Source organism: Acanthochromis polyacanthus, chromosome 8 (assembly GCF_021347895.1).
Source record: "Acanthochromis polyacanthus isolate Apoly-LR-REF ecotype Palm Island chromosome 8, KAUST_Apoly_ChrSc, whole genome shotgun sequence".
In the NCBI taxonomy this organism is placed as follows: Eukaryota; Metazoa; Chordata; class Actinopteri; family Pomacentridae; genus Acanthochromis; species Acanthochromis polyacanthus.
The window spans coordinates 4,290,046-4,313,541 of record NC_067120.1 but is presented as its reverse complement, the minus strand read 5'-3'; the positions used below and the strand labels follow the sequence as shown (position 1 = coordinate 4,313,541).

The 23,496-nt window shown below is 39.3% G+C and overlaps 2 protein-coding genes across 3 annotated transcripts; one reads left to right on the top strand and one right to left on the bottom strand.

Annotated features, from left to right (window-relative positions):
- Window positions 1-1,513: 1,513 nt before the first annotated feature.
- c1qtnf13 (C1q and TNF related 13) lies at window positions 1,514-4,049 on the top strand. Its single transcript, XM_051952592.1, has one exon. It carries the CDS (start codon window positions 1,537-1,539, stop codon window positions 2,554-2,556), a length of 1,020 nt encoding a protein of 339 aa, XP_051808552.1. The 5' UTR covers window positions 1,514-1,536; the 3' UTR covers window positions 2,557-4,049.
- nr1h4 (nuclear receptor subfamily 1, group H, member 4) lies at window positions 3,511-23,479 on the bottom strand. Of its 2 annotated transcripts, XM_022200552.2 has the most exons (10): window positions 23,278-23,479; window positions 22,359-22,532; window positions 17,919-18,296; window positions 12,702-12,842; window positions 11,448-11,590; window positions 10,652-10,750; window positions 10,389-10,488; window positions 9,437-9,583; window positions 4,743-4,856; window positions 3,511-4,603 (listed from the first exon to the last, which is right to left on the bottom strand). In XM_022200552.2, the coding sequence occupies exons 2-10, from the start codon at window positions 22,453-22,455 to the stop codon at window positions 4,365-4,367; spliced, it is 1,458 nt and encodes a 485-aa protein (XP_022056244.2). In that variant the 5' UTR covers window positions 22,456-22,532; window positions 23,278-23,479; the 3' UTR covers window positions 3,511-4,364. The 2 variants fall into 2 exon arrangements, with proteins under 2 accessions (XP_022056244.2, XP_022056245.2); XM_022200553.2 differs by lacking the exons at window positions 22,359-22,532; window positions 23,278-23,479 and adding an exon at window positions 19,337-19,909.
- Window positions 23,480-23,496: the final 17 nt, after the last annotated feature.

The window sequence follows — 23,496 nt, the reverse complement described above, 5'->3', positions numbered from 1 at the left end:
ATTGATCTATTTTTGTATGTGTATGAAAACGCTGACGCTTTTTGATGACTTAGATGCAATAAGTTGTAATCGAATGTGTGTAAAGGTGTAGCAAATTGAGTGTAACATACAAAATAGAAGCTTCATTGTCCATGAAAATGTGGTCATAATTGTTTTTGGATAGCAGTGATTAATCCACACTTTAAAGGGATTATTGATTATTACTTTGCAGTGGCATCTTTTAGTGTTCTGTCCTGCTCCACCTCACCAACCCCCCGAAATTTTCCATTGTTCTGCGGACACAGGAACAGATGAACCGGCACCTAATGCAGCCTCTTCTCTGAGTGCACAGGGAGAACAGACAATATCAGCCACATTACAGGGGCTGCTGCTCTCACTGAGCTGCCAGATTTATGTCAACAGACGGCAGCCAGACTTCCTTATAAACTCGGTGAATTTCATATAGAGGAATTACTGTAAGTGCTAAGCTTAGACTGATACATTAAGCTCAATCTGACGGAAGTGTATTCAACGCTGATATTCATAGTGGAAGACAACCCTGTTGGCATAACGACCACAAGGTGAAACTTGTGATGCTGTGAGTTGTGAGCACTTCAGCCAAACACTGATTTCTTTTAGGTTATTTGAAGACAATGTGGTTGGAGAGAATGGAAAACTTTGTGTCACAGTAGTTTTTTTATTTGTTTGTTGTGTTTTCTGTTGTTATTTTAAACCAAAAGTTCCAGAAATCATTCATTTTCTGGCAGAGAGTTAAATTATGAGAATTCATCCTTTTCTAGCATTATACACTTTAAAAAAATACAGTTTATTAGCTAGTATTAGCTTAGTAGTTAATTAGAGTAAAAAAACAAACCGAGGGTGTGAGAAAACATACATAAATAAAAATGGTAAAATACAGAAATACTCAAAAACTGCAATTTTAAGTGCTGCACAAACAGTATGAAGCTGGTTTTAGCATTTAGACCTCTTCTTTAATGTAATAAAATAAAATGTTTTCAAATTTCAACAATAAATATTTGTATTTCTACTTGAATCCAGATAGAAAATTATAAGGAGATTCTGCCGCAAAAAAAATCTCAGATTTTACAGCTTTCATTGTTATGTGTGTAATTTCATAATGACTTTTTGGCAACTTTTGCTGCCAGATATTTTCCCTTTTTCCCTTTTTTTTGGGTCTTTCTAGCAGTAAAAACTCCTAACAGAATTCGCAAAAATGGCACATAAAATGACAAATTCTGTTGTTACGCCTTTGTTTTGTACAGCCAAAATATAAGGCTGGAAGCAGTGATCTTAAAAGCCAAATTGTGTGCCCTTGTTTCCAGTTTTTGCACTAAAGGAAAGCAAATAAGTACACTCTGAAAAAGTCTACTCCTTTACTGTTGTGACCTCTTAGATTGATCTTTTGGCCCTAAAAAAAATCTAACCCACTGACACTTTAAGTGACTTATCCATTATCTCTAAATGTAATTTTGCTGATTCGTTTTTTTGCTTTTAGCTCACTGGAGCCCACAGCCCTACCTGGCGTGTTTGTTCATCATGATCAGCTGCTCTGGACCAGTTTCAGCCCTTCACGTCCCTCCGGCGACCACAGGCCTCCGCTCTGCTTTCTCTGCCACCCGAACCAGCAGCGTGGTGGGAGGCAAGCAGAAGGCAGTGACCTTCAACAAGCTCATGGTCAACATCGGGGGGGATTTTAACCCAGACAGCGGCCACTTCCGCTGCCGTGTCCCGGGGGCTTATTACTTCTCCTACTCTGTGGGGAAATTTCCCAAGAAAATGCTCTCAGTCATCCTGGTGAAGAACGGAGAGGAGGTTCAAGCCATCGCTTACGACGACTACCGCAAGAAAGGGAGGAAAGTTCAGAGCCAGAGTGTGATGATCAGTTTGAAGGAAATGGACACTGTGTGGCTGCTTTTACAGCAGAGCCCCCAGTACGCTTTGTACAGCAACGCCGGGCCTTACATCACCTTCTCCGGTTATCTCGTCTATCCTGACATCCCCCCAACCAGCTACATCAGCAACCACCTGTCCTCACCGGCCCTGTCCTACCCAAACTGTCCCCCTCAGGCTGATGCCGGGGTCAGAGGTCAGACGATGGAGCAGTCGGCCTTCTCCGTGGCCCGGACGTCTACGTTAATGGGTCACAGCAGCAGGCAGCAGGACAAGCCGCCTCTGACCTTTGACGTGGAATACGTCAACATTGGAGGCCATTTCAACAAATCCTCGGGCCTGTTCACCTGCCACGTCCCAGGAGCGTACTTCTTTGCCTACACTGTGGGGAAACACCCTCGTAAGGCGGTCTCTGTGAAGCTGATGACGGGGAAAGGCGAGGTGCAGGCGATGGTGTTCGATGAGGACACGTCAAAGAGGAGGGAGATGCAGAGTCAGAGCTTGTTGCTATCTCTCCGCAGGGGTCACAGAGTTTGGCTGTACAGCCAGCAGGATGAGCGCTACGCTGTTTACAGCAACCAGGGGAGGTACACCACGTTTTCTGGCTTCCTGGTTTATCCTGATGCAGAGTCGCCTCCCAACAACCAGGACAGAACTCACCTATAAATGTCATAACTCTCCTTATCACTGGTTTTAAATCTGTTAAATCTGTTAAATCTGTAGCTTATTTCCATGTGGATTAATGGGAAAGAATCTTCACTCTGGGGTCAGTGTAGTATAAGCGCTTTTTTTCTTTATCTGTTATTAATATTTTCTTTTCTTAGTAAATAATAATTGTAAATCCAAGGGTATCTTTTGCTACTGATGTACTCCACAAGATGGTGCTGCAACACAATGATGGGCATTAACCAGGAGGCAGGATGGTTAGTGTTGTCCTTAAAGTGCAATCAACTGCAAGAAATCACACAAAAAATGTGTGTTTATATAATAACTTCTTTATTAAGCAACATTTTGGGGGGGTTCTTTTATATTTGAAGCTTTTTAAAAGTGGATTATTACAATCACTATTGCATGGTAAGAATAAATGAAAATGTATATTCTGTAAAGTTTATTAAAATGTACTTACTATAAAAAAAGACCTGTGGACATGTTATGTATGGAACTTTTATTTTGTAGATAGATCTGTTGTAATGTTTTGCATGCATTTAGGTAAAAATGTAATAAGCCATTCACTTAAATCTATCAAAACATGATTAATTCTTAGAAGTCAAATGAAAACTCAGTATCAGTTGAATTTATGTTATATGCACTAAAATACAAAATGATGGGTCATTACTGTAGAAGTTCTCACTATGATAAATGCTTCTTTCTACACAAAATAGCTCCTACAACCATTAATAATCGAGGTAGTGTTGTTGCTGCAAGTATTAAAGCTTCTTCTTCTGCTTCATAGTTTTATATCAAAAACTGAAGAGCGTAACTTATCACTAAAAGCAAGCAAGCAAGAAAGAAAGAAAGAAAGAAAGAAAGAAAGAAAGAAAGATGGATAAAGATACTAATGGAAGAACCAAACATTCAACATAAGGTCTGCAATAAAAAAAATTAATAAAAGTTCTACAGCAATGTTAAATATTCTTTATTGTCTATTACAAATTGGCTAAAACATGCAAAAACATAGTTATGGTCCTATAATTTGAGGTGCTTTTGTTTTTAGTTAACTGTGGGAATAAACAAAGCATAAAAAACAAAATGATTTTTGTGTGGTTTTGTCACAAATTATACATTAGACCATTATACAGTATATCATACACATTAAAACAACTCTTAGATATAAATATTGGAACATTTGGCAATTTGAACTCTGAGTTTATTGAGATGAAGTTTAAAAAATGGTGATTTTAATTTCCCGGATGTACCAGATGTTGTCTCTGAGTTCTATGAATAACTGTATCCTCTTTGCAGGCTAACACGTACGAAAAATGCTCCTATGTAAACCTCTTAACTGAAAAGCTGAGAACACTGTCGTTTATTGAGGGAGAAATACCTTTTTTGTGTTCTACATGTGGTGAGGTCTACACAGGAGAAGATTAACAAATAACATACAAATCTTTTTCACGAGCACCATCTTGGCTTTGAATACGTTCCAGTGTTTGTACTAGTCTGACTAATCAAAATGCTTTACGTGAAGTTAGAAAAAAACAAAATCCTGACAACCCTGCCATGATTAACAATAATGATGATGTGAGTCATGAAGAAAATCCATCAGTACAGTGACCACAAACTCTAAACCGTTGGCAGAACATGACTGATGCCATCGAGATCAGGCACAACAGGGGCAAGGATTTTAATTCCAGGTCCTCATTTCTTTGCGGTATAAATATGCACTGAAGCTGGGCCACGATGTCGTCTTTTGCAAGTTGAAATGTTCGGCTCCTCATCCCCGTGAAACCGCCTCCTTCGCTGGAAACGCTGAGTCACTGCACGTCCCAGATCTCACAGAGCAGCGGGGTGAATTTGTGGTCGTTCATCCTCCAGGATGTGAGCATCTCTGCGTGGTAGTGGTTGAGTGTTCGCAGCTCCGTCAGGCGGCCCAGGAGACGAGCAAAGTACTGCGGCTCCTGTGGATGCTGCAGGACGCAAAGCTTCCTCAGTACGTCCAGCATCGGCTCCTGAAGTGTCTCGACAGCCTGCTGATCCTTCACATAAGGTCGGTCTGGAGGGGTGGACAGTGATTACACATGAGCCTTTAAAAGCGTTAAAGGTTATTGATATTGATTTAGGAAATACACAACACACAGAGACATAACAAACACTTCTGGATCAACACAATAAAAGCTCTTTAACAGGCTCACCTGGCGTCAGGATGGTTATGGCGGTGAGGATAGCCTGTTCCTCAGGCACCATGTGGAGTTCTCCGATGCTTTTATAAAAGTTGAACATGGGGGTGATGAATTCCTCTGATATACCTGCAGCAAAACACAGTCACACAGTTTGACACAATGAAGCAGCACAACCAGGTTCCTCCTTAAAAACTCAACTCAAGACCAAGTAAAGATGCTGAACCATGTGGGGAAGTTCTTGTTTAACCACTCATAGTAGCTTCAGTGCAGGTACAGTAATATATCGAACGAACTAATGATGCATAATTTAGAGAGAAGAGAAATAGCCACAAGTCAAGCTACTTCTTTTTTGTAAAAATCTGTTTTCACTTTGACAAGAAAGAGTCTTTTTAGTAAAAACACGTCAAATAAAGCTAAATTAAACTGAATATGATTCTATGTTGAAAAGCAATTACAGGAAAAAAAATATCCACAGGAGAGTGAATATGTTTTATAAGCACTGTATGCTCATAATTTATATCCTGTGAGTCAGACTAGGTGAAACCAACTGTTAGGACTGTAACTTTTTCTAGGGGCGCTTTAAATGTTCGTAGCAAATAACCACAAAAAATAAAAGATTTTCACCACTCTGTGCGTCATGTACTGAGTTTCATCAATTTTTCAGCACATTTAGTCCTTCAAAACCGTCATTCGTGCTTAATACTAATGATGATAATAACAATAATCCCCACAGACGTACGGTGTCCTTTGCCCCGCTGAGTGCAGGAGGAAACCAGGAAAGGTAAGAAGTACAGAGAGAACCTGTGTTATATAACACTCTGGACTTTGCACCAGGACATTCAGTCAGCAGTCTTGTCTGATTTGCTTTATTGTGGTCTACAGTTCTGTTCCTCACCTGCAAATGTCCCGGTGAAGTTAAAATAACACATAAAGTGCACAGCTAGTGCTTGATTTATAATATGTTTCTATGTTTTAACACAGCTGGTATCAAGTATTTGCACACATATAAGGAAGGTGGCTCATTTTTTTCATTGATCTCTAAACAGGAGGGTCAATATGTAACTGAGAGACGTTATATCTTGCATACATTTTTATAAAAAATAAAAAAATAAAATAATGTTTTATATGTCCATTATGATCATGTCTTTACAGATTCCATAATCATTTATTATATAAACAATAATAATAATTATATAAACACTTATTAATAAAAAATGACTGGATATCACTAAAATGTCAACTAAATAACCGTCCCAATTTAATGACAACCACCTTCTACGTAGCTAAACAATAATAAAATGAGCTGATTCAAAAATAGTTTGGATTGTGTTCTTTTTATTAACTTGAGATAATCATGACAGATATTTCTTTTTTGGCAATATATCAAATTTTATATGGAAAATAACAAATTGTATCTGTGCCTGAGAAATCACGTTCAACTAAATGACTCATAAAAAAACAACCTCTCCAGGAAGTGTGTTAATTCCAGATCACATGACCTGCTCCACATGATGTCATTTCCTCCTGAAGAAAAGACTGGAAAGACTCCAACGCTTTCTGAGTTATTTAATATAAAGTAGTCAGCAGGTTTACTACAATATCTTTATAAATAACTTTCAATTTCAATTTTACTCAGTTGTATATGTAATATTTAGAAGAATGTTTCTGTTAAAATGCCATGTGATGTTTGGTTATAGGCGGCCATGTTGATTTTAGGCCTGAAAACAGCAAAAATTTCAACTATGATACAAAAAGTCTCACAATTATATATTGACCCATCTGTAGAAGCAGCTTCTTAATTTAGAGAAATGCTCCTAAAATTACAAAAACATGTACAAAATGACGTAAATGTCTCTAAAATGACTCAAAAAAAGTCCAAAAATGACTCACAATTGTACAAAATGACTAAAAATGTTCAAAATGACTCAAACTGTACAAATTGACTCAGAAATGTCCAAAAATAGCTCACAATTTGAAAAAAGATGACAGAAATCTGGTCAAAATGTCTCAAATATTGTTCAAAATTACTCACAATTTGTCCAAAATCGTATAAACGTCTCCAAAATATGGAAAATATTGACTCAGAAATGTCCAAAAATAGCTCACAATTTGAAAAAAGATGACAGAAATCTGGTCAAAATGGCTCAAATATTGTTCAAAATTACTCACAATTTGTCCAAAATCGTATAAACGTCTCCAAAATATGGAAAATATCATCCAGAATGATTCAAAATAAGTCCAGAAATGACTAAAAAAAATGTCCTAAATGACAAAAACGTGATGCAGAATCTACAAACTGACTATTTAATATAAAATAGTGTGTAAGCTTTATCACATGTCAACAGGTTTATTATATCTTTATAAATAGCTTTCAATTTCAATTTTGCTAAACTGTATTTATATTATATTTAGAAGAATCTTTTTGTAAAAATACCATGTGGTGTTTGGTTATATGTTTGGTCATGTTGATTTTAGGCCTGAAAACAGCAAAAATGTCAACTATGATACAAAAGTCACACAATTACAGATTAATCCAGGAACTTTTTGGAAGTTTCAGTTAAAAAAAAATCATAAATTTAAACTCAAGTGTTTGGTAAAAGAGTAAACAATGTAAATACTGACTTGATATATACAGAGTAGATTAGTATATAAATGTATCTATGTTTGTATATTATTAATGATAATTAAATAGAGGCTGAAGAAATATTTTTCTAAAATGCTTAAAGGTAAAATGTCTCTCAGATGCAAAAGGCTTGAGTGAAAAATTGTAAGCCACTAATTCTAAGAGTTTTTAGAGGATCTTAGGCAGCTCTGCTGTATTAAGGTGAGTGTTGATGGAGGGAGGAGGAAAGAGGAACAAAAGAACATGCAGCAAATTATTCCTGACGTTTATGAATGTACTGCAAAATCCATTTATTAGTCCGAATGAGAGAAGAAAGGAATTGAATTTGAGGGAAATAAAAGTCACTTAAAATGTAAACTCTGCTGTGGGGCTGTAATACGGAGTCATTACTGCGAAATGCATCTGCAGAATTATTTCATAAGATGACTGCGACTGAAATATTTGGATTTGCATCGACTCCCTTTGATCACATTCATTCTCATCTAAACTGTGAAGCTTTCTCCTGAGGCCTCCAGCACATAACGCAGCAAAGCTTTTCTTTTTAATGCAGGTGAATATTTTAAACTCTTCTCTATATAATTTAAGTGTTTTCATTCGGTTTGCCGTGGCACATTGGCAACAGTCCACACTTTGGCGGCTCTTCAAAAGCAGCAGCGGGTGTCTGTCTGATCGGACACATCATCAAGCATTCAGAAATGCCAGTGGGGCTCAGAGGGAGAGAGCTGGACAATGGCACTCTTGATGTTTTGATAAGAAACAATAGTCTCCTCAGACAGCTTTGCTCCCTTTTTCTCCCCGACTGGCCTTTAGTGTGAATATCTCTTATCCCCAGCATTCACAGCAGAGCAGCACTGAGGGACTCGGTGACGCTTTCACACTCCTGCTGTCCGTCCAACTGTCCAGCCTGCTTGACATAATGACACCTCACATACATACAAATCAGTTTTTAAAACAGCAAGCAGGTAAACTCTGTGGTATATGTGGAAATAGAAAAGCAGCAAAACAGCACTGAATACAAAGAAAGCCTTCTATGTGTTTTTAATAAATGAATCCTGAGCTGCTCTCCTTCATCAGTGTAAAATGGCGGGAATTTTTGGTTGACAGGTATCATAGTTGACATTTTTTTCTGTTTTCACGCCTTAAATCAACTGTAGCCATGTAACCAAACACCACAGGGCATTTTTAGAGAGAGATTCTTCTAAATATTATAAAAACAATTGAGTAAAATTGAAAGTTATTTCTAAAGACATTGTAGTAACCCTGTTGACTAATTTATATTAAATAACTCAGAAAGTCTTGGGGTCTGGCCAGTCTTTTCTTCAGGAGGAAATGACATCATGTGGAGCAGGTCATGTGATCTGGAATTAACACACTTCCTGGAGAGGTGTTTTTGTAATGAGCATTTAGCTGAAAGTGATTTCTAAGACACAGATATAATTTAATATTTTCTATATAAGATTTGATATATCCCCATAAAAGAAATATCTGTCATGATTATCTCAACTTAATAAAAAGAAAACAATCAAAGCTATTTTTGAATCAGCTCATTTTATTATTGTTTAGCTACGTAGAAGGAGGTTGTTATTAAACTGGGACGGTTATTAAGTTGACATCTTAGCGATATACAGTTATTTTTTATTAATAAGTGATTGTTTCCATAATAAATAATTATGGAATTTGTAAAGACATGATCACAGTGAACACAAAAACATAAAAATTTATGCAAGATGTATCCCATGGACTTCAAAAGTCCCTCAATTATATACTGACCCTCCAAAAGAGAGTGAAACTAGACCCAGTCAGGCCTGCGTGGATGAGAAACCTACACCCAACCAGAGATCAGCAGGTCAGCACACGTCTCCCGGCTGCATCACACAGATCAAATATTAAAGGAGGATCTGACTACACTCACTTGGCGGCTGCATCTCCTGAAGGTCATGAATCAGGAATTAAAACGTCATAGACGTATAGAGCATCACTAGACTGGAAAAGGCAGGAAAGTTTTGGATGTTTTTCAAAGTTGCATCGCCTGATTTTCAGTAGAGACACAAATATCTAAGAGGAACTTCTTCAGTGGACTCACCGCTCTTGCGTATCCTCTCCACTAAAACTTCTGAGTGTCCGTTGGGCATCTTTCTGCTGAAAACCTGAGCCGAGCGCAGAAACATGGCCTCCACAGCCGAGCCCTTCAGCAGAGCGATCTGATCCTCGTGATCCAGAGACAGAAAGCCTTCCAGAGGAGAAAAACCAGGAAATAAAGTGTCAACTTGTAATTAGAGTCCGAGCACCGATTTATGAATTATCACATTTTTTGAAACTCAAATTTGTCAGGCTAAAAATATTCGAAAATGTGTGAAACTTTGCACACACATCAGGACCAGTGAAAAAATTTGCTATTTTAGGGGAATTCCATAGAGGTGAGCCAAAATCACTCCATAGCGCCACCTGAAAACTTTCAAACATTTACTATGGCCAGCACATGTCACCTAGAGTTATGAAATCTGGCACACATATGCAACATGTCAAGAAGCAAAAAAATGTCATTGACAACCATGCCCAAAACCCAACAGGAAGCCGGCCATTTAGAATTATGTGTCATATTTTGGATGATTTTCGACTCATTTTTGCACATTTTCTAAAGCTATAAACTCAGACAGAGTTACTCCAACAGAGCTCAAATTTGGCAAGCATGTACACCAGGTATGGGTGATCAAAAGTTACCAAAATGCTCTGCAGAAGTCTGAGGATGTGGAAATTGCGACCCACGGAATTTCGACGTTATGCCATAAAACAGGAAAGGCTGTATAACTGGCCTGTAAATGCTTCAGTCTGCGTCACATTTAACATGCATGATCAGAGTCCAGCCCTGATGACATCCACAGGCCGAAATACACTCTCAGTCGCAGCGCCACCTGGTGGACATGCTTGAATTCGCCGACCCGTTCAATCTTACCTGCAGTTTTAATTTATTTTACATTTTTTGTGCTCTTTAGGTTGAACTCTACAGTATATTCTTGAAAAACTGCAAAGAATACCTGGAATACTTTTTGTAAACTCCACCAAAACTTGAACTTGACTTGTTGCCATCTCGGTCAGCAGTAGAAAGTTTTCCTCGGCGCTGTACTGTTCCTGTAGCTGTGGAGGAAGAACAATGAGAACAGGAACAGTCTGAGCGTGTACTGCTGTGTTTCAGTTAGCAGACAGATGTGAGCTGAGGCTGTGGTTCTGAGCTGCTCTCCACAGACAGAGTGCTGTATTAATAATTCATAACAGTTTTAAAGAAAAGTAAAATACATACCAGTTTTTTGGCAACATCTTGAGGAATTTGGTGTTTGTTGTAAGCATCTAGGATGAGCTTTATGAGCGCCCATTGCTCTTTGGTGATTTCAACCTTTTCCTTGATTTGGAAAGAAAACAGAAACAGCACATTATTAAGCGGTGAACGACAGAATCAGTAAAGTTTGGGTAAATTGATCAAGAATGGTAGCCTAGCCGCGCTAGACAACCCACGGCAACTAATTTAATTCTCTGTCAGGGTGGGTCTAGTTACCCTCCATAAGGCTCGAGGTTGGATGCTCCTAAAACTGGCCGGACGAATCACCGTGAAGTGTAGAGTCAGAAGGCGGGCGTAACTAAGTGACGACAGAGGCGTGACGATTCTGACAGAAACAACCAACGCACAATAAACAGTTATCTTTCGACTCGGCTTTGGCCACAGCCCTTAAAGATTTGAAGCTAAAATTCAACTTGAAAGATAAACAAAGGACGGCACTGAAGTGTTTCATTGAGAAGAAAGACGTATTTGGACTTATGCCGACGGGATATGGCAAATCCTTAATATACCAGTTGGCTCCGCGGCTCCGCTGGTTGGGAAGCTAATGGGACTTAGCCACAATCCGCCGGCGCTCTAGGAACTCTGTCAGCCTATTCATTGCACTGATTGGTTGTATACCTACCCAATTGCTGCAGAGTGATTTGAAAGACAACCTTTGAGCCCGCCTCCCTCCCTGTCGAGCTTCCCTAGACCCTTGTGCCTTCAGAAACATGGGTCTAGCGCGGCTAGGCTACAAGAATGGCACAGAGGTTGTGTTTACCTTTGACAGTTTGGTGGTTGAGGTGACCTGTTTGTTGTCTGCATTGTCGCCTCCCTCTGCTTCGTCTCCAGGCGACTGTCCAGGAGAGGACTTGGTGTTCTTTCGCAGTCTTTTTGACTTACACTGGATCTCCGTCAGCAGGCCTGTCGGCGTTGACAGAGGCTTTACTTCATGTGTTAGATACTTCACAGATCCAATACAGCAGCAATTCTGAATGTTGAATTTCATCCATGATAGTTTTGATCAAATTAACAACCATCTTTGTACAAGAGTCATAATAGAGTAGAGTTTGACACCCTGACTTCATCTTTTACTGTCCCGTAAGTTGGTTTTTTCTCTATTTTATTTCCTTTTTTATTTTATTTGTTGAAAGTGTGCTTCACAAATAAATTTGACTTGATTTTTTAATTATATGTTTTCATATTTTAACAGCACATCCACTCTGTCAAACATGTGATCCAGTTTTTACTATTATAAATATACATATTTATAATAATTTGTTATCTTTAATTATTGATTTCGATCTTGTTTTATTCAGTTATTTCCCAGTAACAAGGGAATGCATCCATATCACTGACATTCCTTCACCTTTGTGTTGCTCTATTGAAATAACCGGCAAAAGAATTTCAACTGACGAGAACAGCCAGAGGAGGGAAGTACAGTAATCAGTGAATATAAATCAATAAATCCCTCTGTTTAATCATCATCTGTCTCCTCACATTATGGGTCAAAACATCCGACCTGTTGAGTTCTCGTTGGAGTTGTGAAAGCCTTCCACCCTGCAATATTCATCACAACTTCCCTGCACTATTTATGAGCAACAGGAGTCCAGTCTGTCCTCCTGCTCCTTTCAGCTGACAGCTTATAATAGACCACATAACTAATAATCCTCTAATGACCCGCCGTTACAAAAAGTACAGCGTCTGTGCTCGCATTAATGTACAGCTAGAGTTTGAAAAAACAGATAAGAGACAACAGAGGTAAGACCAAAAATTCATTTTCATGACCACAGCCACTTTGAAGGTGTGGATTCTGTCTAAATGGAGCTGTTGAGCTGCTTCTATTCCTGTAACAAAAGCTGGGCCTTTTGTATGGGGCGATATACTGTGACAGTAAAATCCAGCAGACCGTGTCAGGATGGAAAACGAGGGCTTACCCTTGACAGCTTCGCTCGATAAACAGACAGCGTGAGCAGGTTAAAATAAACCTACTCTCAACGTGAACCAGAATCTGTGAACAAGAAGTAGCACTCACATTCTGCCAGCATGCCCATCTCCTTGCACTTTCTCAGCCGGCACTCCTGGCATTTCCTGCGCATGTACATGTCCATCTCACAGTTGCCGCCACTCTTGCATTTGTACACAGCGTTCTTTGTTATGCTCCGTCTGAAGAAACCTGGAAACGGGAAGAACGTGGAATTATCAAGAGCGAGGTACAGAAAATGTTGCTGGGTCAATAGATACAGTAACTGCGGGACTTTTTGTATCATAGCTGACATTTTTGATGTTTTCAGGCCTAAAATCAACATGGCCGCCTATAACCAAACACCACATGGAATTTTAGACAAAGATTCTTCTAGATATTATATATAGAATGGAGTAAAATTGAAATAGAAAGTTATTTCTAAAGATATTGTAGTAAACCTGTAGACATGCCATAAATCCACTCTTGACTCACACACTGCTTTATATTAAATAACTCAGAAAGCCTTGGAGTCTATTAGAAGGTGGTTGTTATTAAGTTTTGACAGTTATTTAGTTGACATTTTAGTGATATCAGGTCATTTTTTATTAATAAGTGGTTGTTTACATAATAAAAAATTATTGAATTTGTAAAGTTATGATCAAAATGAATATTAAAAGAAACTTACTTTTTCTACTTTTAATAAAAATGTATGAAAGATATACTGTATCCCATGGATTTCTGAGACTATTTCTGCTTTGTTATGGGGCGCGATATAGTACAGCGGCCGACAGTGAGTTTGTTCAAATCACTATACAATGTTCAGGGTTTTTAATCAAACCTTCAGACTGTTTTTTTAGCACAAAAGACCATCAAATTGTATTTTCAAGGCCAGCACAGAAAGCGACATTTGGGTTGCGAACAACAAATCGATGACACAGTGCAGTCTATTGAAAGCTACCCTTTGCTAAATTATTTTAGGGTATTTGATGCCTTTTTTTTTAAAGCACAACAAAGAGACAGCAGTGAGAAAGTCATGGAGGAAATACAGCCGGATGCTGACATCCAATAAACATCCCTGGTAGAATCAGATCAAGGACACCGTGGTTCAAAATCTCCAATAAGAACCTTTAAATAAATAAATAAAAACACACACTGCAATAAAAACTATAATTAAACATAATTACATGACAAAAGTTACTCTAAATTTATGTCTCATGTAAAACCTGTAACTGTAAATAACCAGAAGAAGATTTTTTTTAAAGTAATATTTTTTCCCATAAAAAATATTGCAATTTCATTAATATGTCCTTTAAATTATATGGATGATACTGCATTCACATTTCCCACCAATGTGCTGTTAAGCGTCTTCTATTTTGTGTCTGTTTGGTTCTGCCACTACCGGATCAACTGCCTGTTTGCGCATGTGTGGGAGCATGCGTGACGGTAAAGGTACATGTCCACTAGATCCGGGAATTTCCCACAGCCCATTCATTGTCGATGTGAAACGCACCGCGCTGCATGCCGGTCCGGCTGCCGAGCGTTTTGAGCTGCGATCCGGTGCGTCTCCCCGCAGCTCATTTGCATAAAGTAGAATCGACTTCTACTTTATGCAAATTTGATGTGGCGTGAGGAGGTCCAAAGCATCGCAAAACACTCATCAAACTTCTAAACTAGCCGCTGGTGAAGTAAAACGAGGACAGATTCAGCTACTGCGCAGGTAATTTTTAGCCTCAAATGTGTTCAGAAATACTTTGCACTGAACTGTTTTCGTAATAAAAGAGAAAGTTTGCGACCAAGCTGCCATGTTGGTTGAAATCCAGGAGCAGGTAGGAGATGAACACCAGCTACTGGCCTCAAGTAAGCGCCCATCAAGCGGACGATTTTAGGATGCAGCAAGTTTACATGCGGGAAAAACCAGGCGTAAACTGACGTCACCCGTTGGTTTCAACGCCGAGAAAATGAAGCCCGGATTTTGCTACTTCCTGGTCGCCGTTTTGGATTTTTTGGAGCCAGTGACGTAAAAAGCATCAAACAGGCTGGACCGGAGAGCAACTAGGGGCAGGATTGGCTGAGGACTCTCTTATCCCGCCCACATTTTACCGCAGAGGCTTCTGTTGCTGTCTATCAAGTATAGCCACGCCCCCTGGCTCCGCCAACTTTAACGATTTATTTAAAATTCAGTATTGATTTATTTTAAGATCGGCCACCTGATCTCTCATTTTGACCATGAAAACTAAAGGAAAAAAATCCTGAGCTGTAGAACATCAGTCTATCAAATTTTATTTTTTCCAAAAATGAATTGGGGTCTATGGAGCAAAAGCTTTTTGGAGCCAACCCTAGCGGACGGCGGGATATTGCAAGTTTTTGACACTTCCGGGTTGGCTTCAATTCTGGAGCCAGATGCTACGTCCATTATATATACAGTCTATGGGAAAAACACATCTAGTGGACACGTAGCATAAGTCTACTAGGACAAACTGCCCGAAATGCATTGCCAGAGACATTTCAGGGATTTTGAGTCATTCTGTGCTTTAGATAGGTTAATCACGTTCAAATTTTAATCAGATTAATCACGATTATTTAACCTGCATTAACGCATTAATTTTGACAGCGCTAAAAATTATAAATAGAATTACTGCCCTTTAGTTTACACACTGTTCTGACAACGACACACCGGTGAACGCTGCTGGCTTTGATCCAGACAACAACAGAGAAAACACACACACACACACACACACACACACACCGAATAACTCTGGAACAGTTACTAGACATTCTGACATCATGAAGCACAATGACATGCATTAACGTAACTGAGCTCAGGTTGCTCGCTGCTTTGTGCTGCAGAAAGCTGAGAGGGAACCCAATCTGGCAGCGGCACCGGGTAGACCTGAGCCTATTCTCAGTCAAATGGCAGCACAGGTCAGCTGCCGCTCTCCTGGCATTGTCCAAACTCAGCGTATGGAATTACACTCACATCCATTCAGCCGCTGGATTGACAGGAATCACACCAAATTAACAGCATCATAAAAAAAACCCTGGGAGGAGCTGCTGAAGGTGTCACCGCCACAGAGTTAATCATTTGTACATGAAGAAAGGGTTGTAAAGTTCATACTCTTACTATAATATGGCCTCATTTTATTGTTCTTTTTCTCTCAAAATCAGCCTCAGTCCTTTCTAAAGCTACAGTCCGACCCGTCTGTGTTTACTGCCTGATAATGGCAGGGAATTAAACATGGAATCAAATGCATTTTGATTTTTCTTGCAGCCGCATCCAATTAAGGTTTCCATGGTAGCATTAGAGAATTAGCAAAATGATCTCTTTTGTGATGAAATTCAAGAAAAACCATAACAAGAACTAATGCTGAAGAGCTTAGTCACTAAGAACATCCTCACTGCCACATGCTCACGTTACTCTTAACCTGCTGTGCGACTGCAGACATTCATCCTTGTCATTACTGGCCCCTTAAAGTCAACAGCTAAAGACAGAAACATCATTCCTGCTAAGTGGGCCAAATGTCATTCAGCTCGTGTCTGTACAGTTATTCAGTACGACTGTCTGGATATGAACTTTAAACAGCACAAACTCAGTCTGGCTCAGACAAATACGCTGGAAAAGCACCGACACTGAGGTGACCGTGAACACACTAGCCGAAATGAAGCACGCTTTATGCAGGACTTTTTACATTTCTTCCGAAAGCAGCACAAAATATGACCAAAAGTAAATCAGCAGCTGTTTCCTGTCATTGGTTATTTGAAGAATTAGAGTCATTTTTAAGCAAAAAGTGTCCATTCCTCCCTGGTTGCAGCTTTTCATGTTTGAGTATTTGCTGATTTTGTTGAGTGACATCAACATAAATGTGTTTGAGTTTTGGAAGGTTAATTTAAAAGAGCAAGTAGCTTAGACTTTTTAACTTGGACTTTGGAGAACTGATATTGAAAATTCCACATAATGAATTTTATAGTGAGTTTGTCACATGGCTGAAAAAAAACAGCCTTCAAAACAGACACACAAAATTTGGCAAAATATCTGCATCATAATCAAACATCACTGACTTGCTATAAAATTAAATACAGATGCGTGTTTACAGGCGTCATTCTGCATTAGATAAATGAAAATGAGCACAAAAAGGACTGTGCAGTGTGCGCAGACAAAGCAGAGGATTTAAAACATCTTCATGACTGCTGCCTCTTCTCCTCCCTGCTGCAGGAGTGTCTAAAATCTGATATGGATTCAGGTAACATCTAGGAATGAGTCTGTTTTTTGGAGGAGTTGTACAGAAAAGGAAAGAATTGTTGTTGCCTAATTGATACTGTAATTCCAGTGTCCAGATACGGGACTTTTCTCACTAGAACTACACTTTGCATGAAAGCAAAAATAGCTAATTGATGGATAATTTTCTGTAACTTGCTAAAACCTCCCATTAGAACCCTATTCATTGTTAATATCAGTGCTTTTCAGAAAGTGTTTATTGGGACAGCTAATTAGGCTACTTTTCATGACAAGAAAGAATATTTTTTTAAGTTCCAAATGTATATTTTCATGCTTTTTTCTGTGTTCTTTAACTTAAATTTCTGAAATGAATGTAGTCTTTTGTTCTACAAGTTACTGTTATCACATTATTACAGAGTTTTTACTATGTTTTAAATATGTTATCACTGTTACTGTGTTTTAATCATTATTACTGTGTTAATACTGTGTTATTACTGCGTTATCATATTATTATTATGTTATAACTATGTTATTATCACTCTTACTGCGCTTTTATCATTATTACCATGTTTCTACGATGGTATTTCTATGTTATTATCATTATTACTGGGTTATTACTATGTTTTAAATACATTATTGTCACTGTTACTGTGTTTTTAATCATTATTACTGTGTTAATACTGTGTTATTACTGCGTTATCATATTATTACTGTGTTCTAACTATGTTATTATCACTCTTACTGTGCTTTTACCATTATTACCATGTTTTTATGACGGTATTCCTATGTTGTTATCATTATTACTGGGTTATTATTGGGTTATTACTATGTTATAATCATTGTTATTGTGTTTTTATCATTATTACCATGCTATTACTGCAGTATTACTATGTTATTATCATTATTACTTAGCTGTTTTTGCTTCATTTTAATTTCACAGCATTTATGTAAGGAAAGGACATTCTAATTTTTCACTTTTAGAAAGAATTTTGATAAATTCTGTGTAAAGAGTGCAAACTGCTTTGCTGTAATAAACAGCTCTAAATCATGTGACCGGTGTTCTGTCCTCTCACCTTTACATCCCTCACAGGTCAGGGCGTTATAGTGATATCCGGAGGCCTTGTCTCCACACACAACACACAGTTCCTCCCCTTTGACCCTTCCAGCTTGCGACATGTGCCGGGTCCTCTTGCACACCACCGGCACAACAGAGGACCTGTCCTCCATCTCGGCTTCATAGCTGCCCTCCAGGGGTCCTTTCCTCAGTTCGTAGATCCCCGTGTGCGAGTACCACTCGTCTCCATTGTACTGAGGGTAGTAGTTCTGAGTGGAGTAGTACGGAGTGGAAGACATGCTGGGCTCCATGGGCGGGTACTGCATGCTGGGGTAGCCGGAGAAAGGCAGGATGTCGTGATCCTGCAGGAGAGGACTGCCTTGATCTGCCAGGATATCTGAGAGGAGAGAGTAAAAAGATGATGAAACAGCATGTAGATAAGCTGACAACTGATTATTTTGGCAAAAGATTTTCATTTATTTGGAGTTGGGTCATTCCTTAAGCAGAAACATCTTCAGTTTTACAGATTCTTTTTTTAAAAAGTGGTGAATATTGACTGAGTCGTGTAAAATCAAAGCAGGGTGAACCACTGAAGACCATAAGTACTTAACAAAAACTGAAGATGAAATTTCGGGGTTCTAGTGACATTATTTCTTAAGTTTAGAAACTTCAAATATTGCTCCACAGATGCGAAGAAAACAACACAAAAATTTATATGGTTCCATCCCTCATTAAGAAATTTTAACTCAAAATCTGTGACCTCAGATTTTACAGATGCTTTACTTAATAACAGTCACAGAAAACAGACCTGATTAGTATGAGATGGTCAGCCGTGAACTTTTCAAAAAACTTGGTGAATTGAGGTGGAATGACCCAGTTGTGTTTCTGTGAAGTGATTGGACCCACTGGTATTATAAAATACCTCATATTGCAGATTTAATAGTATGTACGAATCAGACTGATGGAGCTTTAATGGCTCATGTCAAATCATTTTTATCTCGATATCAGTAAATATTTTGCAACAGACGACACCGTCTATTATCAAGCTGCTGAATCTTGCTTCACTTGAAACATGCCTCCGCAGTAGTCAGCAACCCGCACAACTTACTGTATACTATAAACCATAAATGATTAACAGCCTGCGTGCAGAGAGAACACCGTGTCTTTTAGAATGACATGTAACACCGCGTTGGACGAGCTGACACTTTTGAAACTGATACGAAGTTGAACATAAGGATGTTAGCGGGGTCACCATGTTGTTTCATCATTATTTATAACCAGAGTCGCTGCGTCATATTCATCAGTTTTCATTTCCTTTAAAAAACAACACAGAGCAGATGATCAACGTCGATGTAATCCAGAAGACTCATTTCTCAGCTGAAATACTGTCAGGAGTTTAACAAACACAACATCTGTAAAGTTAAATGCCACACTGACCTCTCGAAGACTTGGTCTGCACCATGGCCATCTCTGTGTGAACAAACACACAGAATATTCTGAGGTTTTACTCTCTGGACCTCACAGTCCCGCTGTGATTTGAAGCTCAGTCCTTTTTCTTTGCATCTAGCCCAAAAGAAATCTTGTTCCATGTATTTCTCTTTCTCTGAAGGTTGAGCACAGCACCCAGCTACTTGGCACTTGCTTGACAAGTCCAAAGAGGAGCAAAGGTTGCCACGGCTACTCATTAACCACACAGTTCCTTCTTTACATCATTACAAGTAGCTGTCTGAAGTCATTGGCAGGTTTGGGTACTGACTGCTACTGTACTGTGTGCACGGAGACGTTAAACGCTGCCTAATGGATGCATTAGGAGGAACTCTTTACAGGTGCTGGGTGACAATTAGCTTGTTTTAGTTTGTCCTAAATGTTTAAAGTTAGAAAATATGTCATACATTATGTGCAACAGGGGTGTCAAACATGAGACCCGCAGGCCAAAACTTGCCCACCAGAGGGTCCAATCCGGCCCGCAGGACAACTTTGTAAAGTCTAAAAATCACATTTGTAAAGCCATAAATCTAAAAGAAATTTTAGACCTTGATAAGTTATTTTGATCATAAAGTAAAATACTAGATTGCTCATTGCCCTTTTGTCATTTTGTGTCTTGTTTTTGTTGTTCATTTGTTGCTTGTCTCATGTTTTTCGTTTTGTGTGTCTTGCTTGCGTAGTTTATCTACTTTTTGTCAGCTTGTTTCTCACCTTTGTCATTTTATGTCTTATTTTAAAATTCTGTCGTGTTTTTTTGTTGTTTTTTGTCTCACTTTTGTCATTCTGATCAAAAAGTAAAATACTACATCGCTCAGTTCCAGATGACTTAAAGTTTTGTCCCTTTGTAGACCCTCTGTGATCTGTGAGTTGTAATGTGTAAATTAGAAACTTAGGAATAATATGGTTGAAACTGAACTGAACTGAAACTGAAAACTGAATTTCAGTTTGTTCATAATGTTTTGTAAAAAAAACAACAACAAAAAACAACAATTCCTTTCATGTGAACATTTTCAGAATGTACATTTTTGCACTAAAACAAAAGGAAGAATTAGGAGTTGTGCTTATTTAGAGGTTATTATGCTGTGATCTTACTGGTCCGGCCTACTTAACTAATTATATTGTCGCTTGTATGCTGTGGAATTGGGGATGAATGAAAGAGAGAAAGAAAGAGGGTAAAAAGACGATATCACACAGAACATGTGGGACAAACATGACGTTAGCATTAACCAACTGACCTGACCGGTCGTTTTCCAGAAAATTCACACAGAAGAGACCTATGTTGTCAAGGCAGAGGGATGATTGTGACACACGATGATCCTGTCCTTGGACCGTGATCAACAAATGTGTTAATTTTTACTGACACGCAAAAGGACCCATGGGCAGTTTGGTTCAATACCGCAAGAAACTATTATGTGCATAGTCTGACTCACAGTATGCAGTCTGCAGCTGGAATCCTGCCATCTATACTCTGTGTTTCCTTTTTCAAAATCCCCTTCAGTACGGGAAACAACGACAACAGGCAGCAACATGCACACTAAAAATGTCAGGTTTTGCATAGGATTTGGATTTTACAATAAGGACGCCCTGCTAATGCATTTATTTATCTTTTTTTAATGAATTAGCCATTTTAATGATGGTGCTGGAATTCCTGCAAGCAAGCTTTTCACCAAAACAACCCGCCTTCACTGTGTTGAGGGGACACCATTGCTGCATCTCTGGCTTAGCTTTAACCAGGACTATTGTGATTGGTTTAAAGAAATACAAACAAGCCAAATCAGTTTTCCTCTACAGTAAAATGATAGTAAAGGCCTCTACACACTGTGCGATTCTAACAATCTTATAAGTTCCCAGCTTGCCGCCCTGTACGACATGAATCTAATAATCTTTGGGCAAGTTTGCTCCATGCAGATTGCACGATGAAAATGCAGCTGAATCTCAGTCTACGATGTATGAGAGTCGATGTGAATGCACGAGAATAAAATGTCCTAAGCGTGGGGCCTCCATCCATAAAAAATGAACAACCAAAGTATAAACAGAGCTCCTACAATCACAGGGAAACTAGCCAAGAATGAACGGAGCTCTTGGGACAAGATCCTTCCATGGTTTGTCCTTTTTTGTCCGGTTGTGGTACGAGCTGGAGGACACGTCAAAAAGGCTTCTGCTGTCACAACTCTACCAGGCTCCTTTGTTTAAACCCCACAAATTTGTTTTGATGCATTTTGTCGCCAAAAGTCATCCATTTGGGTTTAGCGCCAGTGTCACGCTGATCAGTACGTCATTTCATCCTACATTTCTGTTGGTTGGTTAGTTGACGTTGGTTGCAGTAGTCACACTGAGATGATCACCCCAAATTTCTGACACTGTCAGGCTTGTCTTTGGTCACCATGACAACGGCCGTCCTTGAACCTGTCCTACAGTGCGAAATAGGAACACCGATTTAGAGCCAAGACCAACGATATCGTCACGATTCTCTCACGATTGTTATCTTTCATCTGGGACGGCGGTAAATCGCAGTGTGTAGAGGCCTTAAGGTGCAACCAGACCATTCTATGCTGCAGAAATGTCCAAGACTACGGTGTACACAACACTAGGAAAGGAAGAAGACACACTAGAGAACTTACTCGATCAAATGAGGTGCTCTAGAGAAGCTTTTTTGGGGGGTTTTTACAAACACTTTTCTGGTTAACACTCCATTCAACCATTCAAGTGTAGTTCCATTCTTATGTCAGGACTACAGTTTGTCCTGTATGTTTGCTTATGATCACATACCAGCAAAATTAATAACATTCCCTCCAGCCTTAGATGGGTACTGTACTTACAAGCTTATGTTAGCATGTCTGCTTAAATATCAACATGTTAATGCTGTCTCTGTGACCGTATGTTAGCATCCTGACATTAGCATTTAGCTCAAATCACTGCAGGGTGGTTGTAACTTTGTCTTGTTTTTCAGTAGACTGATTTCAAGCCGACTTACCGAACAAGTGCGAGCTCTCTGAGATGGAGAACTCATCGCTGGGTGGGATTTGTAGCGGTCCCACCACGTTGATGTCGGGGCCCACCCACTCATTCATTCAGGATGGCTGTCGGGCACCAACTCAGAAAACACAAGTTGGACTGGGATGGAAAGTAGCTGTAAGCCTTTGTTGACCTGTGTAGCAAGGATGAAAACGTGATTTGTACACAACGGTGAAGATCTGCTAAACACACATAGGGTGTAGATCTGCAGGATCCTCTGACACCTGCACATTAATGCAATTAAACATCATCCCGGGAGCCACACATCAACCCACCCGACATGTCTGTTCACCCACACAGGGATGAAATGTTCAGAAGCTGCTTGTAGGGAGGAGGGGATGAAGATCAGGTGACTACAAGGCCTTGAGAAGAGCAAAGCATGGTAAGACGTCTGTTTTACGGCAGCTATTAGACTCTGCACTCCTGTCCCATTACGTATTTAAGAGTCTTTAGGGCTCAGTCGACAGGATGTATAACAAGATCAATGCTGTCTTTCTAAATGTAATTTCATTAGCTACAACATATGCAAGCCGTCAGTGTTAGTTAGATTGAATCCAGCTTATTCAATCACATCATAAAGGCTGCTCTCTAGATGAAACTGGAGAATCTTGTACTAGTTTGTGAACATGTTCATTGCCTTTCTGCCAAGGCCACAGCACAGTCACATGTGAGTCTTTACAACCTCACCTGCCACCATTTTTAATTAACTCAGTGTAATTTCCCCTGAGGTATAAAAGCCACCCACAAGGATTCAGAAGCCTCCAGCCCACACAGCAACCAAACGTACGTCTCTACCTGTCAAAAAATTAGTAGCACACCGCGGCCTCATAAGAAAGGCAGCTGTGAAATATGATTTGACTGGATCTCACAGTTCTTACCTTATCCTGGTTGGGTTGAATTCCTGCCTGCTGACTTTATAGTCCTCCAGATTTTCTCTTATGTCCTTCGCTGTGAGCTACAGCTCCATCAATATCTGCTAACGAACATTAAGCTGCTTGTGTCTGGCCTCCAGTGAGCGCATGTGTTGAGGTCCGGGAGAAATGGATGGTAGTTATTAATTAAACTGTCCATTCCTGTCTATGTCATCCCTCCAAACA

Bases quoted from the DNA above. Each gene is read 5' to 3' on its own strand.
- c1qtnf13 (XM_051952592.1), top strand. From the start codon at position 1,537: ATGATCAGCTGCTCTGGACCAGTTTCAGCCCTTCACGTCCCTCCGGCG.
- nr1h4 (XM_022200552.2), bottom strand. From the start codon at position 22,455: ATGAATGAGTGGGTGGGCCCCGACATCAACGTGGTGGGACCGCTACAA. The intron at 18,297-22,358 runs GTAAGTCGGCTT...CTCTCCTCTCAG, and splicing joins AGAGAGCTCGCACTTGTTCG to ATATCCTGGCAGATCAAGGC. The intron at 10,751-11,447 runs GTAAACACAACC...TTCCAAATCAAG, and splicing joins CAACCACCAAACTGTCAAAG to GAAAAGGTTGAAATCACCAA.